The 14636-nt window shown below is 40.9% G+C and overlaps 1 protein-coding gene across 1 annotated transcript; it reads right to left on the bottom strand.

The window, feature by feature from the left end:
• Positions 1 to 1793: 1793 nt before the first annotated feature.
• DYNLRB1 (dynein light chain roadblock-type 1) lies at positions 1794 to 9345 on the bottom strand. The gene is made up of 4 exons (XM_067468143.1): positions 9250 to 9345; positions 5924 to 5999; positions 3563 to 3730; positions 1794 to 2208 (listed from the first exon to the last, which is right to left on the bottom strand). The coding sequence occupies exons 1-4, from the start codon at positions 9250 to 9252 to the stop codon at positions 2165 to 2167; spliced, it is 291 nt and encodes a 96-aa protein (XP_067324244.1). The 5' UTR covers positions 9253 to 9345; the 3' UTR covers positions 1794 to 2164.
• Positions 9346 to 14636: the final 5291 nt, after the last annotated feature.

Here is a 14636-nt window from a genome sequence, read left to right as displayed (position 1 = left end):
TCAGAATGCTCTTTGATTGTATGTGAACTATAAATCCCACCAACTACAACTCCCAAATGACAAAATCAGTCCCCCCACCCCACTCCACCAGTATTCACATGTGGGCGTATCGGGTATTTGTGCCAAATTTGACCCACTGAATTAAAATACATCTTACATATCAGTTATTTACATTATGATTCCTAACAGTAACAAAATTGCAGTTATGAAGTAGCAACAAAAATAATTTCATGGTTGGGGGTCAGCACAACATATAGAACTGTACTAAGGGGTTGTGGCATCAGAAAGGTTGAGAACCACTGCCTTACAGCCACATTTTGTTCCTTTAGTTTAGATCCCCCTAAGTATAAAAATCTGCATTTCTAAGTAGAACAAGTGTCAAGTTTATAACTTTGTAAGTACCTTAAATGTGTTTTAGTATATGGATATATTTGCAACAGATGTATATAACAAGAGTTTATAATTTTGCAAGCACCTCTAAATGTGTTTTAGTATATGGTGGTTAATTAATATATTTGCAGCATATGTTGATATATATAACAATTTCAGACCACCAGAGGAAGGCAAACATGTAAACTAATCTCAAATTCATCATAGCATATGTGAAATTATTTTATATTAAAAATGTACCTGCTATACATCTATTGAAATTTCTTACTCTGTTCTTTCACCTTAATGATAGGAGATCCCGGTGGTGCAATGGGTTAAACCCTTGTGCCGGCAGGACTGCTGACCAAAAGGTCGGTGGTTCGAATCAAGGGAGCAGGGTGAGCTCCCATCTGTCAGCTCCAGCTTCCTATGTGGGGACATGAAAGAAGCCTCCTATAGAATGGTAAAACATCCAGACATCCCCTGGGCAACATCCTTGCAGACAGCCAATTCTCACACACCAGAAGTGACTTGCAGTTTCTCAAGTCGCTCCTGACATTAAAAAGAACCTTAAATGATATTGAAAACTAAGAGAGCTTGCAGTATTGTTTTATGGAATGAACAGGCAATTAACCTGATTGAATTTAAATATGCCACTGGGTGTATTAAAAATACATCAAACTGCAAAAAGCATATAAGTGTGACTGATTCAATGACTACTTGGGATTAACAACAGGATTTTGCCCTGGGTCAGGGTTGGGGTGAAAATAGTGATGCTAATAAAGGTTGCTGGGACCCTTAGCAACAACATTGGAGGACGACACGAGTCTAACCCCCAGCCTAGATGACTAGGAAGGATAGAGAGGATTTTTCCCATAGTTCTCATAATAACTGAGAACACGCACAAACCAAATGGCATGAGAGCAAACAGCCAAAATTAATCCTTTTTGTAAAACAGACCAAAAGCCTTGAGGAAATAGCAATGTGTTATGGTATTCCCTTACATGTATTGTATGTTGTTTTTCATTAGCCAATATACTAACACTAACCAAATGTGTCTTTGAAAAGCAAAAACAAATGATGGAGCCCTCCGTGGCACAACAGATTAAATCGCTGAGCTGCTGAACTTGCTGACCAAAAGATCGGTGGTTTGAATCCAGGGAGTGGGGTGAGCTCCCGTCATTAGCCCCAGCTTTTGTCAACCTAGCAGTTTGAAAACATGTAAATATGACTAGATTAATAGGTATCACCTTGGCGGGAAGGTAACAGCGCTCCATGCAGCCATGCTGACCACATGACCTAGGAGGAGTCTACGGACAACGCCGGCTCTTTGGCTTAGAAATGGAGATGAGCACCACCCCTCAGAGTCAGACATGACTAGACTTAACCAAATGTTTCTTTGAAACACAAACACAAATGAAGGATTAGATGGACTCTTTGATTTTAATGCATTACAGAAGAAACAGCCGACTTCAAGTTTAAATAAGTGACAAAATAAAAACAAAAACAAAAAAGATAAAAGTCATTTAGAGTTATTAGAATAATCATTTAAACCATGATTACTTAATTACTTTGTACTATGAAGAAACCATTCTGTCTTTGAGACTTTAGTCATACTTATTTCACTTCATCTTCTTCATGGAATGCCGTTATTTGAAGAGACTCATTAAACATATTGCTTAATATTTTAAAGAGGCTTTTTTTACACATTATGAATGTGGCACAAGCAATCACTACCAGCTTTGGGAATATTAAATTAAGAAATGGCATTTACGGATATGGAATTGCAGAACTTTCACTCTGTAGGATTCTGAATGACAATCAGGAAGTAGTCTTTATCTGTAAAAAAACAAAGTAATTATTAAGAAATCTTCTCCAGGTAATATTAGCTCATACATAAAGATTCTAGGCCAGGAGTGGGAATGATGTGATCTTCCATAAGTGCAATCCTGTAGGCCTCAGTCTAGCAGATTCAGATTCAGAGGATCCTAGAAGACCTCAGTGCTGTTGTCATCATTTTACACATATATGGGCTTCATAATGAAAAACATTTTCCAGGACTCTGAGATAAATGCATGTTACTGAGTTTCCTATTTTCCACCAATACTACAGTCCTCTAAAACTACTCAAGGATTGAGGGACAATTTTGAAAAGTGGATCTCAAACACCGGTTGTCCTGATGCTTTGGACTGAATTCCCCAGAATACCCAGGCAGGATGGCCAGTGGTTAAGAATTCTGGGAGCTAAAGTTTAAAACGTAGTGAACGTGTAAAGGCTGAGAACCACCATTTTACAAAAGAAACATATGCCAAATACAGTTTGTTTGCTTTGAAGGGGTCATAAGACTCTTGCTTTTGCTTCAGCTAACACAGTTAATCCCCCACTCCATCTGAAAGGACAGATATACAACTACACAACCACAGTTTAAACTAATTATCTGTGTGCCTCCAAACTGCCTGTTGACTTAAGCAACCCCATGACTTTTTTGGAGCATTTTCTCAAATAATGAATACTCAGAGGCAGTTTTGCTATTTCCTACCTCTGAGATGTAGGTATTCACTGGCAGTCTTCTGGGCCAGGCCTTAAAACAGCTGGTTAATCACCAGCAGCAATAGATCTTTCCCAACCAAAAGGTTGGCAGTTTGAGCCCAGGTTGGGGTGAGCACCCAAACTTCAGCCTAGCTTACTGCTCACCTAAACAGTTCGAAAACAGCTATGAGCTGTGAGTAGAGAAATTAGGCACCCCTTAAGCAAGGAGGTATAAAAAATCTGGCAATCAAAGAATGGGAGGAAAGTCTGTGAGCAAAAGGCTCGCCGTCATACGAGGATGGAGCGACAGCACCCCCCTGTGGCCGGAATCGAGCATAACCTCCAGGACACCAAAGTTGTAAAGTGCCAACACATACCTCTGTCTCACTGTCTGTCCTGTATGTCTAACAGCATTGAATGTTTGCCGTGCATGTGTTCTGAGATCCACCCTGAGTCCCCTTCGGAGTGAGAAGGGCGGAATATAAATGCTGTAAATACATAACTACAACAGATCCTGCATAGCTTCTAATGCGAGAGCTGAAACCCTTAGGGTATTTACGCCCTTTTAAAATCATGGTTTGGGTTGTTTGTTTTTTTAAACATCTGAAGACGGACTTAACAATGAACCACAATCCCATTCATGTAAGGCTCTCTATTTGTTTACCTGGAGCAACCATGATTTCATTCTTTTTGGAGCGAATCCGCAAGAACGTGAGGTCATTTTGCGGATCAATATCTCGCACAGTGCTCCTTGCCTTCATGATTAAGTTGTGCATTAAGCCTGCATACTGCATTGTGGTGGAATTATCCACGGTGCTTTTGATAGGAATACCTGCAACATACAAAAACATTATGTGGGTAAGTTAGGTTGAGACATTATTTGATAAAGGAAAACTTAATCCAAAACATCAGAATTCACTAAATGCATTTGATACCAAATCCCTTTATACACAAAGTAATTTCAATGGTAATCTATGTAACAGTGATTTCCATTTCATCCCACCTGCCTGCAGAGTAATGGCACCCAGCAGGCAGGTGGGATCAACTTTCCTTCTACTGATCTTTCCCTTCCCCCCCTTTTTTTCAATGTCAGGAGCGACTTGAGAAACTGCACCAGAAGCCTTCTACTGATGAATACAAAAGAACAAAAAACCTCATTTCAGGCATTTTATAAAACCAAGTGATTTTGTATGTTTATATCAGACAACAGCACAGAACATCAGTATGAAAGGAACTTGGGTTTAAAATCTGATGCACAATTTACCGATGGCCCTTCCACACAGCCATATAACCCAGAATATCAAGGCAGAAAATCCCACAATATCTGCTTTGAACTGTGTTATGAGTCCACACTCCAGTTCAAAGCAGATATTGTGGGATTTTATTCAACTGTGTGGAAGGTGCCTAAGTTCAGTATGTGCAAATGGCTTCAAGTCCCCTGTCAACTTATGGCTATGTCAGTAATTTAAGCGGGTTTTTCTCAGGCAAAGTTCCTTTTCTGAAATATTGCCTACAGCACCTAGTATTCATTGGTGTTCTCCCATCCAACTACTAACCAAAGCTGACTTTATTTAGCTTCCAAGATCAGATGAGACCTTGTGCCTTCGGGATATTTAGGCCATTTAGTTCTGGATAATAACAAACAGAATTAGGTTTTTGACAATAAACATTAAACTAGAATATTTGAAACCTATGTTTATAAATCTGTGTTTATGTTTATTCTTAGAGAATCTTAACAGGAATTATTGGTTTCCATGTAAAAAGCCCATTTTCATGTATTTACAAAATATTTGACTAAAGCAAAGACTGCCTAGCCTTTTTTAACCCTTTGGTTTTCTATAAGGTTGGGTTTCTGGTTTCTTATTTTAAGAGGAAGATAATATTTTAATTTTAGAAATGTAATGAACTAATAACCACGTTATAACCAGAACTGCAGGTGCTGAAACAAATACGAATGTAATTGGCTGAATATAAAATAATATGTGTGTCAGTCTCATAGCCCCTGATGGTGCAGTGGGTTAAACCGCTGAACTGCTGAGTTTGTTGATCAAAAGGTCGCAGGTTCAAATCCGGAGAGTGGCATGAGCTTCCGCTGTCAGCCCCAGCTTCTGCCAACCTAGCAGTTCAAAAACATGCAAATGTGAGCAGATCAATAGGTACCGCTCCGGCAGGAAGGTAAAGGCGCTCCATGTTGTCATGCCGGCCACAAGACCTTGGAGGTATCTCCGGACAACGCCAGCTCTTCGGCTTGGAAATGGAGATGAGCACAACATCCCAGAGTTGGACACGACTGAACTTAATGTTAGGGGAAAACTTTTACCTTTACCTTACCAGTCCCATAGACACAGAAAATGTTGTTTCATAATGGAAATAATGGTGCTCTTGTGATAGCATGTTTTGCATTTTCAATGGACTCTATTTGGCCTAAATGAGTAGTCACTTCCTCAAGGAAGAGCAAATTATGGAGGCGGTATAGTTCAGAGGCACTGCAGTAGACAATGTTATCGTAATTCATCAAGTAAGGTGCTAAGTCAACTCCTTTCAACTTGAGTGTTGTGGCAGTATTTGAGGTATAGAAGAACCCTACAAATGTTCACTCAGCAGCAATGCTCTCCCTCAAAGATATTAAAACCTGGGCAGTTTCATATGGGAGATACATTATTTCAGATAGTCTGGCACCAAGCCATACAGGGCATTATGAATTGTGCTTAAAATCAGTTCAATAGCTATTGAAGCATTTGAAACATAGAAGATAAATGTTTCCTGTAACTCACCATACTTCAACCTAAGAGTTGAAAGGACTAAAGCCTTAAAAATAAATGCTTATTTTTATTACCCAAAGATAATTCCCAATGTGCTAAACAATACTTAACACTTCCTCCAAAGAAAAATGGTATAGAGTCATAGACTTGCCCCCAAATGGAAGATGACAGTGCAGATTATTGTTATCATCATCATCATCATCATCAACATCATTATCATTATCCTCAACAACAACAACCCCAAAATCTTAGTTGTACAATACCTTCTGTATTGACAACAATGATCCCTTGAACTCCCTTTTGACTTTGAATTCTCTTCAGGGTTTCCTCCACCTCGGCCTATAAGAAAAAGATGTACCATCCTTTTTGAAAAATGCAATTTATATCCAGACATTGCTCAGTAATAAAATACCTTGAAACTGAAAAGGATTCAAACAGATGTTTCTAAAATCCTAAGCACAAAAGCACAGCCATTTCCAACACTGCCTTATCAAAGTCTGCTGAAGCCTTTATTTTGGCCACAATTTTCTTCCCATTACCTGGAAATAAATCTTTTGAAGCAAAAAATCCTTAATCCTATCTAGAAGCTTTGGCTCTTACCACACAAAGCCTCTCTCATAAGGCAGTGCAGTTACAATAGTGCAGCACCGGCTCAAACATCTCTTCCTAAAATCAGAGCCTGGAAAATTACTTTTTTATAACTAAAGCTCCAAGAATTTCCCTTTGGCCATTATAGGTATAGTCCACACACAAAAACAAACCAAAACAACTCTCTAACAGACTCTGAACATGTTACAACAAGGGCTTCATCACATATAATTTTCTCTATAGAGAGCATCATGATCTATATGGGAAAATTGTTCTTTTCTTCATATTCAAGAAAATACTTGCAGAATGAAGTATGGGAATGTAATGCGAAGATTGCAGTTATTATAACAATCTATTAAAACAGTCTATTTTTGCCTTTATCACTGGGAAGATTGGGGCTATGGCTACATGGCTCTTATAATTATGTGAATAAGTAAGGCATTATGAGTGACCCAAAGTGATGGTGAAAGGGAAGGAATACCATCATTAAGTAAAATATGACTAGTTTCATGTGAAGCTGAAACATGTGGAGACAGGAACTAATTATCTCTCCATGCTACAGTTTGACTATAGGTTGCTGCAGGTCTTAGTACTATATAGTAGGTGTCCCCTGCCACGCGTTGCTGTGGCCCAGTCTGTTGATCTGGAAAATAAAGTAATGAGAAAGTGTTGGTTTCTAATATATGTCATGTCTTGATGCTTCTGGGTAAACAGTATTTCTTGCTGTTTCTTTGTCAGTGTTCTCATTACTACTCTGGAACATGCAACATATAATTGTCCTTCTTTAGGGGTTCCTTTCAAATCTATGATACTATATCTGTGTGTGTGAATCATAGCTATCTATCTATATCTATAGCTGGATGTGTCTTTGTCAGGAGGACTTTGATTATGTTTTCTTGCCCTGATGAAGGGAGTTGGACTGGGCAGCCTTAAGTATTTTCTGTTGGTCATGGGGGTTCAGTGTGGGAAGTTTGCCCCAATTCTGTTGTTTGTGGGGTTCAGAACGCTCTCTGATTGTAAGTGAACTGTGAATCCCAGTGACTACAATTCCCAAATGTCAAGGTCTATTTCCCCAAGCTCCATTTGTGTTCATATTTGGGAGTATTGAGTGCTTGTGCCAAGTGTGGTCCAGATCCATCATTGTTTGAGTCCACGGTGCTCTCTGGATGTAGGTGAACTACAACTCCCAAACTCAAGGCCAATGCCCACCAAACCCTTCCAGTATTTTCTGTTGGTCACGGGAGTTCTGTGTGCCAAGTTTGGTTCAATTCCATTGTTGATGGAGTTCAGAATGCTCTTTGATTGTAGGTTAACTATAAATCCTAGCAATTATAACTCCCAAGTGACAAAATCATAATTTTTGAGTGATAGTCACTCCTTGTGTTGTGAGACTTTTGTTGCCAAATTTGGTGTGATTTCATTCATTGGTTCTTTTGTTTTTAAGGTACTCATTATGCACAGAGCGCATATATATATATAAAACACACACACACACACACACACTAAGACCAGCAACAACCTATAGCCAAACTGTGGCATGGAGAAATAATTTGTATGCACTCAAATTAAATTGGGGACATACAGGTAGCCACAATTACTGGTGGTCCAGTTCATCTGCCTTCTTGCAATGTGCCATTATGGATATTTCAAACTTTTTCAAGAGACATAATGCAGCAAAAATGACATAGAAAGGACAGACTTCATTTTGGCTAAAATTATTATCTGCTTTGCCAAACTGTGACAAAAATAAAATAGAATTTGTTCCTCTCTCAAGCTACCTTGTATACTGTCTTACAAAACAAGCAAACAAACAAACAAAACCCAAAGCTTTTAACATTTCTCTTTCCTTTTGGCATGAATAACGATACTTGGACCAATAAGGATTTCTGGGAGTTATGCTTTTATGACTGCTGTTATGTCTACTGTGACTCCAAGGAGATTCCACCTGAACATGAGGAAGAACTTCCTGATTGTGAGAGCCATTCAGCAGTGGAACTCTCTGCTCCAGAGTGTGGTGGAGGCTCCTTCTTTGGAAGCTTTTAAACAGAGGTTGGATGGCCATCTGTCAGGGGTGATTTGAATGCAATATTCCTGCTTCTTGGCAGGGGGTTGGACTGGATGGCCCATGAAGTCTCTTCCAACTCTTTGATTCTATGATTCTATGACTCCATACACCTCCATCATAGGGTTTTTGGGGGCAAGATTTATTCCAAGAATTGCTTTCCTGAGTCTGAAACAGCGTAGTTGTCCATACTGGAAGAAGCAAAGACCACCAGTATCGAAACGATGGTCCTCTGCCATCAACTCCACTGGACCGGCCACGTTGTCCGGATGCCTGACCACCGTCTCCCAAAGCAGTTGCTTTACTCCAAACTCAAGAACGGAAAACAGAATGTTGGAGGGCAGGAAAAGAGATTTAAAGATGGGTTGAAAACCAACCTTAAAAACTGTGGCATAGACACTGAGAACTGGGAAGCCCTGGCCCTTGAGCGCTGCAGCTGGAAGTCAGCTGAGACCAGCAGTGCTGCAGAATTTGAATAGGCACAAAAAGAGAAATGTGCCAAGAGGAAGGCGTGCCAAGCCAACCCCGACTGAGACCGCCTTCCACCTGGAAACCAATGCCCTCACTGTGGGAGAAGATGCAGATCAAGAATAGGGCTCCACAGTCACCTGATCTTGGAAGACAATCCTACTCAGACTATGAGGGATCGCCTAAAACAAACAAAAGATCAGGCATGGGCCAACTTGGGCCTTCCCTCCAGGTGTTTTGGACTTCAACTCCCCCAATTCCTATTTGTGTGAGCTGAAGTCCAAAACACCTGGAGGGAAGAAGGCCCAAGTTGGCCCATGCCTGCTGGAGATGCACCTACAGTGCTCAGCTTGGGCTGTTTATCCTTCCCCCAAACCTGCATGCCATACTACACTCCTGAAGCGCCATGATTCCGCGCTAATTGTCATGACATCAGCACATGGAATGCTGAGACTGAAGGAGTCAACTCACCATCTTGAAGGAAGTTGGACCAGCGACGCCTAGAACCCCCGCCTCACAGAGAAGGCCTGGTTCCACATGTGCGCATGCGCGCCACGCCCGGCCCTGCAGAGCCGGCCGCGAAAGTAGCCAATCGCAAGTCGTGGGAGGAGGAGTCTCACAGTAAAGGGACCGTCTCCTAATTACTGGTCCTGTTTGGAAGCGCGCTCCATAAGAAGGGATGGAAGGTTAGGGAGCGTCGGGAAGAGCACAACCACCTCGCAAACGCAGAAATAATTGTGTATTTATTTATATACTAGCCATCCTCTGCCACGCGTTGCTGTGGCCCAGTTTGGTGATCTGGAAAATAAAGTAATGAGAAAGTGTGGGTTTCTAATATATGCAATTTCTTTATTCTTGTGGGTAAACAGTATTTCTTGCTGTTTCTTTGTCAGTGTTCTCATTACTACTCTGGAACATGCAACGTTTAATTGTCCTTCTTTAGGGGTCTCTTTCAGATCTATGATACTATATCTCCCTGTGTGTGAATCATATATATCTATCTATATCTATGGCTGGATGGGTCTTTGTCAGGAGGGCTTTGATTATGCTTTCTTGCCCTGATGAAGGGAGTTGGACTGGATGGCCTTAAGTATTTTCTGTTGGTCATGGATGTTCAGTGTGGGAAGTTTGCCCCAATTCTGTTGTTTGTGGGGTTCAGAACGCTCTCTGATTGTAAGTGAACTGTGAATCCCAGTGACTACAATTCCCAAATGTCAAGGTCTATTTCCCCAAGCTCCATTTGTGTTCATATTTGGGAGTATTGAGTGCTTGTGCCAAGTGTGGTCCAGATCCATCATTGTTTGAGTCCACAGTGCTCTCTGGATGTAGGTGAACTACAACTCCCAAACTCAAGGCCAATGCCCACCAAACCCTTCCAGTATTTTCTGTTGGTCACGGGAGATCTGTGTGCCAAGTTTGATTCAATTCCATCGTTGATGGAGTTCAGAATGCTCTTTGATTGTAGGTTAACTATAAATCCTAGGAACTACAACTCCCAAGTGACAAAATCATAATTTTTGAGTGATAGACACTCCTTGTATTGTGAGACTTTTGTTGCCAAATTTGGTGTGATTTCATTCATTGGTTTTTTTGTTTTTAAGGTACTCATTATGCACAGAGCGCGCGCACACACACACACCGAGACCTGCAACAACCTATGGCCAAACTGTGGCATGGAGAAATAATTTATATGCATTCAAATAATTTATATTTAAATAATATATATCAAACTTCCCCAAACTCCATCTGTGTTCATATTTGGGTATATGGAGTATTTGTGCCAAGTTTGGTCCAGATCCATCATTATTTGAGTCCACAGTGCTCTCTGGATGTAGGTGAACTATAATTCCCAAACTCAAAGTCAATGCCCACCAAACCCTTCCAGTGTTTTCTGTTTTCTGTCATGGGGGTTCTCTGTGGGAAGTTTGGCCCAATTCCATCATTGGTGGAGTTTAGAATGCTCTTTGATTGTAGGTGAACTATAAATCCCAGTAACTACAATGCCCAAATGACAAAATCAATTTTTTGAGTGATGGTCACTCCTTGGGTTAGTAGGTTTCTTGTGGCCAAATTTGGCGGCAATTCATCCAGTGGTTTTTGTGTTATGTTAATCCCACAAACGAACATTACATTTTTATTTATATAGATTTACGGCATTTATATGCTGCCCTTCTCACCCCAAAGGGGACTCAGAGCGGCTGTATATATATATATATATATATATATATATATATATATATACACACACACACATACACACACACACCATATATATATATATACACACACACACACATACATATAAACATACATACACACATACAATATATTATATTATTAGCATAGCACAATATCAGTATTATATATGACTATATTGTACTATACCATTATATTGTAACATTATTAGTAATATTACATGTAAAATAAATTATATAATTATAATACTGTATTATTATTAGTAGTAGTATTATATTGTTTTACATTATAATATTATACTTATTATATGAATATACATGTTTGCTTGTCAATTTGAGACAAAAAGAAAAGTGTTTGAGTGTACAGCAGTATCTATTAAATATTTGTTTTTGATTTATTTATTAATGTATTTAGGGTACTGTATGTCCTTAGGGAGCAACTGGGATTTACATAATGCAGATAAACAGGAAAACAACTGATTTTGTACTGCTGGCAGCCTTATTTCGAGATGGAAATAGCTGTCATCTCTTGGGATGTTTGGCACATTTTCAGAATAACCAGCCAGCCTTCATAGTGTTCATCCCAGGGTGCATCTGCACTGTTGAAATAGTGCAGATTGGTACCACTTTAAGGGCTCAGCACATTGATGAAGCAACAGCACCCCTTGGCAGAGAAGGCTAAAGACCTTGCAATGCTACAAACATCAGGGTCCCATACTTTTGAGCTGTGACCGCTAAACTGGCAACAAACTGTTAATTTTACCTTGTAGATGCACCCCCAATTGCTCCTGTGTCAAAATCCTGGAACAAAAACAAGATCAAAGCAGTAACAGTAACAAATTTGTGTTGGATACCATTCAGGTCTTTAAAAGTGAGGACCACAACTCCAGCACCATGAACTGAACCTGGCAATAAACTATCAGTAATCAGTGGCACTCTCACCCAACCTTTTTAACTTGTATGCAGAACACATCATGCAATGTGCGGGGCTTGAGGAATGCAAAGCTGGGGTAAAAATTGCTGGAAGAAACATTAATAACATTAATAACCTCAGATATGCAGATGACACCACTCTGATGGCCGAAAGCGAGGAGGAGCTGAGGAGTCTTCTAATCAAGGTGAAAAAAGAAAGCGCAAAAGCTGGGTTGCAGCTAAACATCAAAAAAACCAAGATTATGGCAACAAGAATGATTGACAACTGGAAAATAGAGGGAGAAAATGTGGAGGCTGTGACAGACTGTATTTCTAGGCGCAAAGATTACTGCAGATGCAGACTGTGGCCAGGAAATCAGAAGACGCTTACTTCTTGGGAGGAGAGCAATGTCCAGTCTCGATAAAATAGTGAAGAGTAGAGACATCAGACTGGCAACAAAGATCCACCTAGTCAAAGCCATGGTATTCCCTGTAGTAACCTATGGATGTGAGAGCTGGACCTTAGGGAAGGTTGAGCGAAGGAAGATAGATGCTTTTGAGCTGTGGTGTTGGAGGAAAGTTCTGAGAGTGCCTTGGACTGCGAGAAGATCCAACCAGTCCATCCTCCAGGAAATAAGCCCGGCTGCTCATTGGAGGGAAGGATACTAGAGACAAAGTTGAAGTACTTTGGCCACATCATGAGGAGACAGCAAAGCCTAGAGAAGACAATTATGCTGGGGAAAGTGGAAGGCAAAAGGAAGAGGGGCCGACCAAGGGCAAGATGGATGGATGGCATCCTTGAAATGACTGGACTGACCTTGAAGGAGCTGGGGGTGGTGACAGCCAACAGGGAGCTCTGGCGTGGGCTGGTCCATGAGGTCACGAAGAGTCGGAGACGACTGATCGAATGAACAACAACAACAATCAGTGGCACGGCAGGTTAAACCTCTGAGCTGCTGAACTTGCTGACCGAAAGGTTGGTGGTTTGAATCCAGGGAGTGGGGTGAACTCCTGCTGTTCAAAAGCTTGCAAATGTGCGTAGATGTGTCAACTCCACTAGCTGCGCATTTCCGAACACAATTCAAAGTGCTGGTCTTGGTCTATAAAGCCCTCTATGTTCCACCTCGTAGTTTAAGATCCACCAGGGAGGCCCTGCTCTCAGACCCACCAGCCTCGCAAGCTCGTCTGGTGGGGACGAGGGACAGGGCCTTCTCTGTGGTGACCCCCCGCATGTGGAATTCGCTCTCCAACAAGATTAGTTCAGCGTGCTCCCTCCTTTCCTTTAGAAAAAACTGAAATCATGGTTTTGGAACCAGGCTTTTGGCTAGCAGGCAGAACGGCACTTTGGATATTGAACTGGACTATATGATTGTTATAATAATGGAAATGGCTATGTGACTGTATAATTAATGTTATTGTTTTTAGTCTATTGTATATTTATGCTTTTATATTGTTGTTATATTGTGATATTTGCGGCATCAAATTGTTGCCAGTGTTAGCTGCTCTGAGTCCCCCCCTTGGGGGTTGAGAAGGGCAAGTAGAAATGTTATAAATTAAAAAAATAGATCAATAGGCACCACTTCGGTGGGAAGGTAACAGCACTCCACGCAGTCATGCTGGCCACATGACCTATGCGGTGTCTACGGACAGCACCGGCTCTTGGGTTTAGAAATAGAGATGAGCACCACCACCCCAGTTGGACAGGGCTAGACTTAATGTCAAGGGAAACCTTTACCTTTACTTTTAAAGCCTCTGAAGAGAGAAGAGTGAGAAATGTCTTCCAGATCTACCCACTTCATCATTCCTTCAATCAAATAGGAGCATAGGAAGAAGGCAATGGATTAAATTAAGGCTAAGATACGATAGCCATGCGCACACACACAAACACCTACTTTTCTCCCATTGAATGTATTTCTAGGTAAGAGCTGTTTCATTGTAAATCTAAATAGGGCTAGCTTTTGCCCTCCTCTGCCCATCCCACACTGTTTAGTACTCTTCTGCTACTGGTTGTTGCATTACAACAGCACCATTCTGCCACCTGCTGATTGAAGCAGAGACTGCTTCCCCCAACTATAGTGTCATACACAGAAAACTCCCAGCAAAGAATGTGACCAACACACATTTTGGTGCCTCAAATGTTAACTCTGTTTCTGGGTACATTTGACCTGATGGTTCCAAAAAATGACACCAGTTTTCCCCTCTCAGTTCTAGGTTTTGAGATACCGAGCATATGCTATCTGCCAATCTTTCAATAAAGACAAAAACAGGACTTAACAATTACCAAACTTATAAAGTCTTTAGCCTTCTCTGTGAAAGATCACTGGCGCTTCATCAAACTGCAAGTTCAATTAGACCATAGCATTGAGCCATGGCAGTTAGTGGTGTCAAATTGCATTAATTCTACAGTTTAGCTGCACCCTCAGTAGCATGGCATGCATATAGCATTTTACAGGTAGAGAATTGTATGACTGCTTTATTTGCTTGAAAGTACTTAACCCCTACACTTTCACCTTGCCTGCTACCATTGATCCATACCGCATAGACAACATTCATATACTGCAGAAATTGTGACCATTCTGTGAACTGTGTTGGCTCCTTCTGATTTACCTTTCCAACTGTTTCCAAATGTTCTAGAGGCATTTCTCCTGACGTTTCGCCTGCATCTATGGCAAGCATCCTCAGAGGTGATGTCTTTGCTTGCCATAGATGCAGACGAAACGTCAGGAGAAATGCCTCTAGAACATGGCCATA

The sequence above is a fragment of the Anolis sagrei genome, chromosome 4, assembly GCF_037176765.1.
Source record: "Anolis sagrei isolate rAnoSag1 chromosome 4, rAnoSag1.mat, whole genome shotgun sequence".
NCBI lineage: Eukaryota > Metazoa > Chordata > Lepidosauria > Squamata > Dactyloidae > Anolis > Anolis sagrei.
The sequence above is the reverse complement of the archived record's forward strand: the minus strand, read 5'-3'. Positions and strand labels throughout refer to the sequence as shown.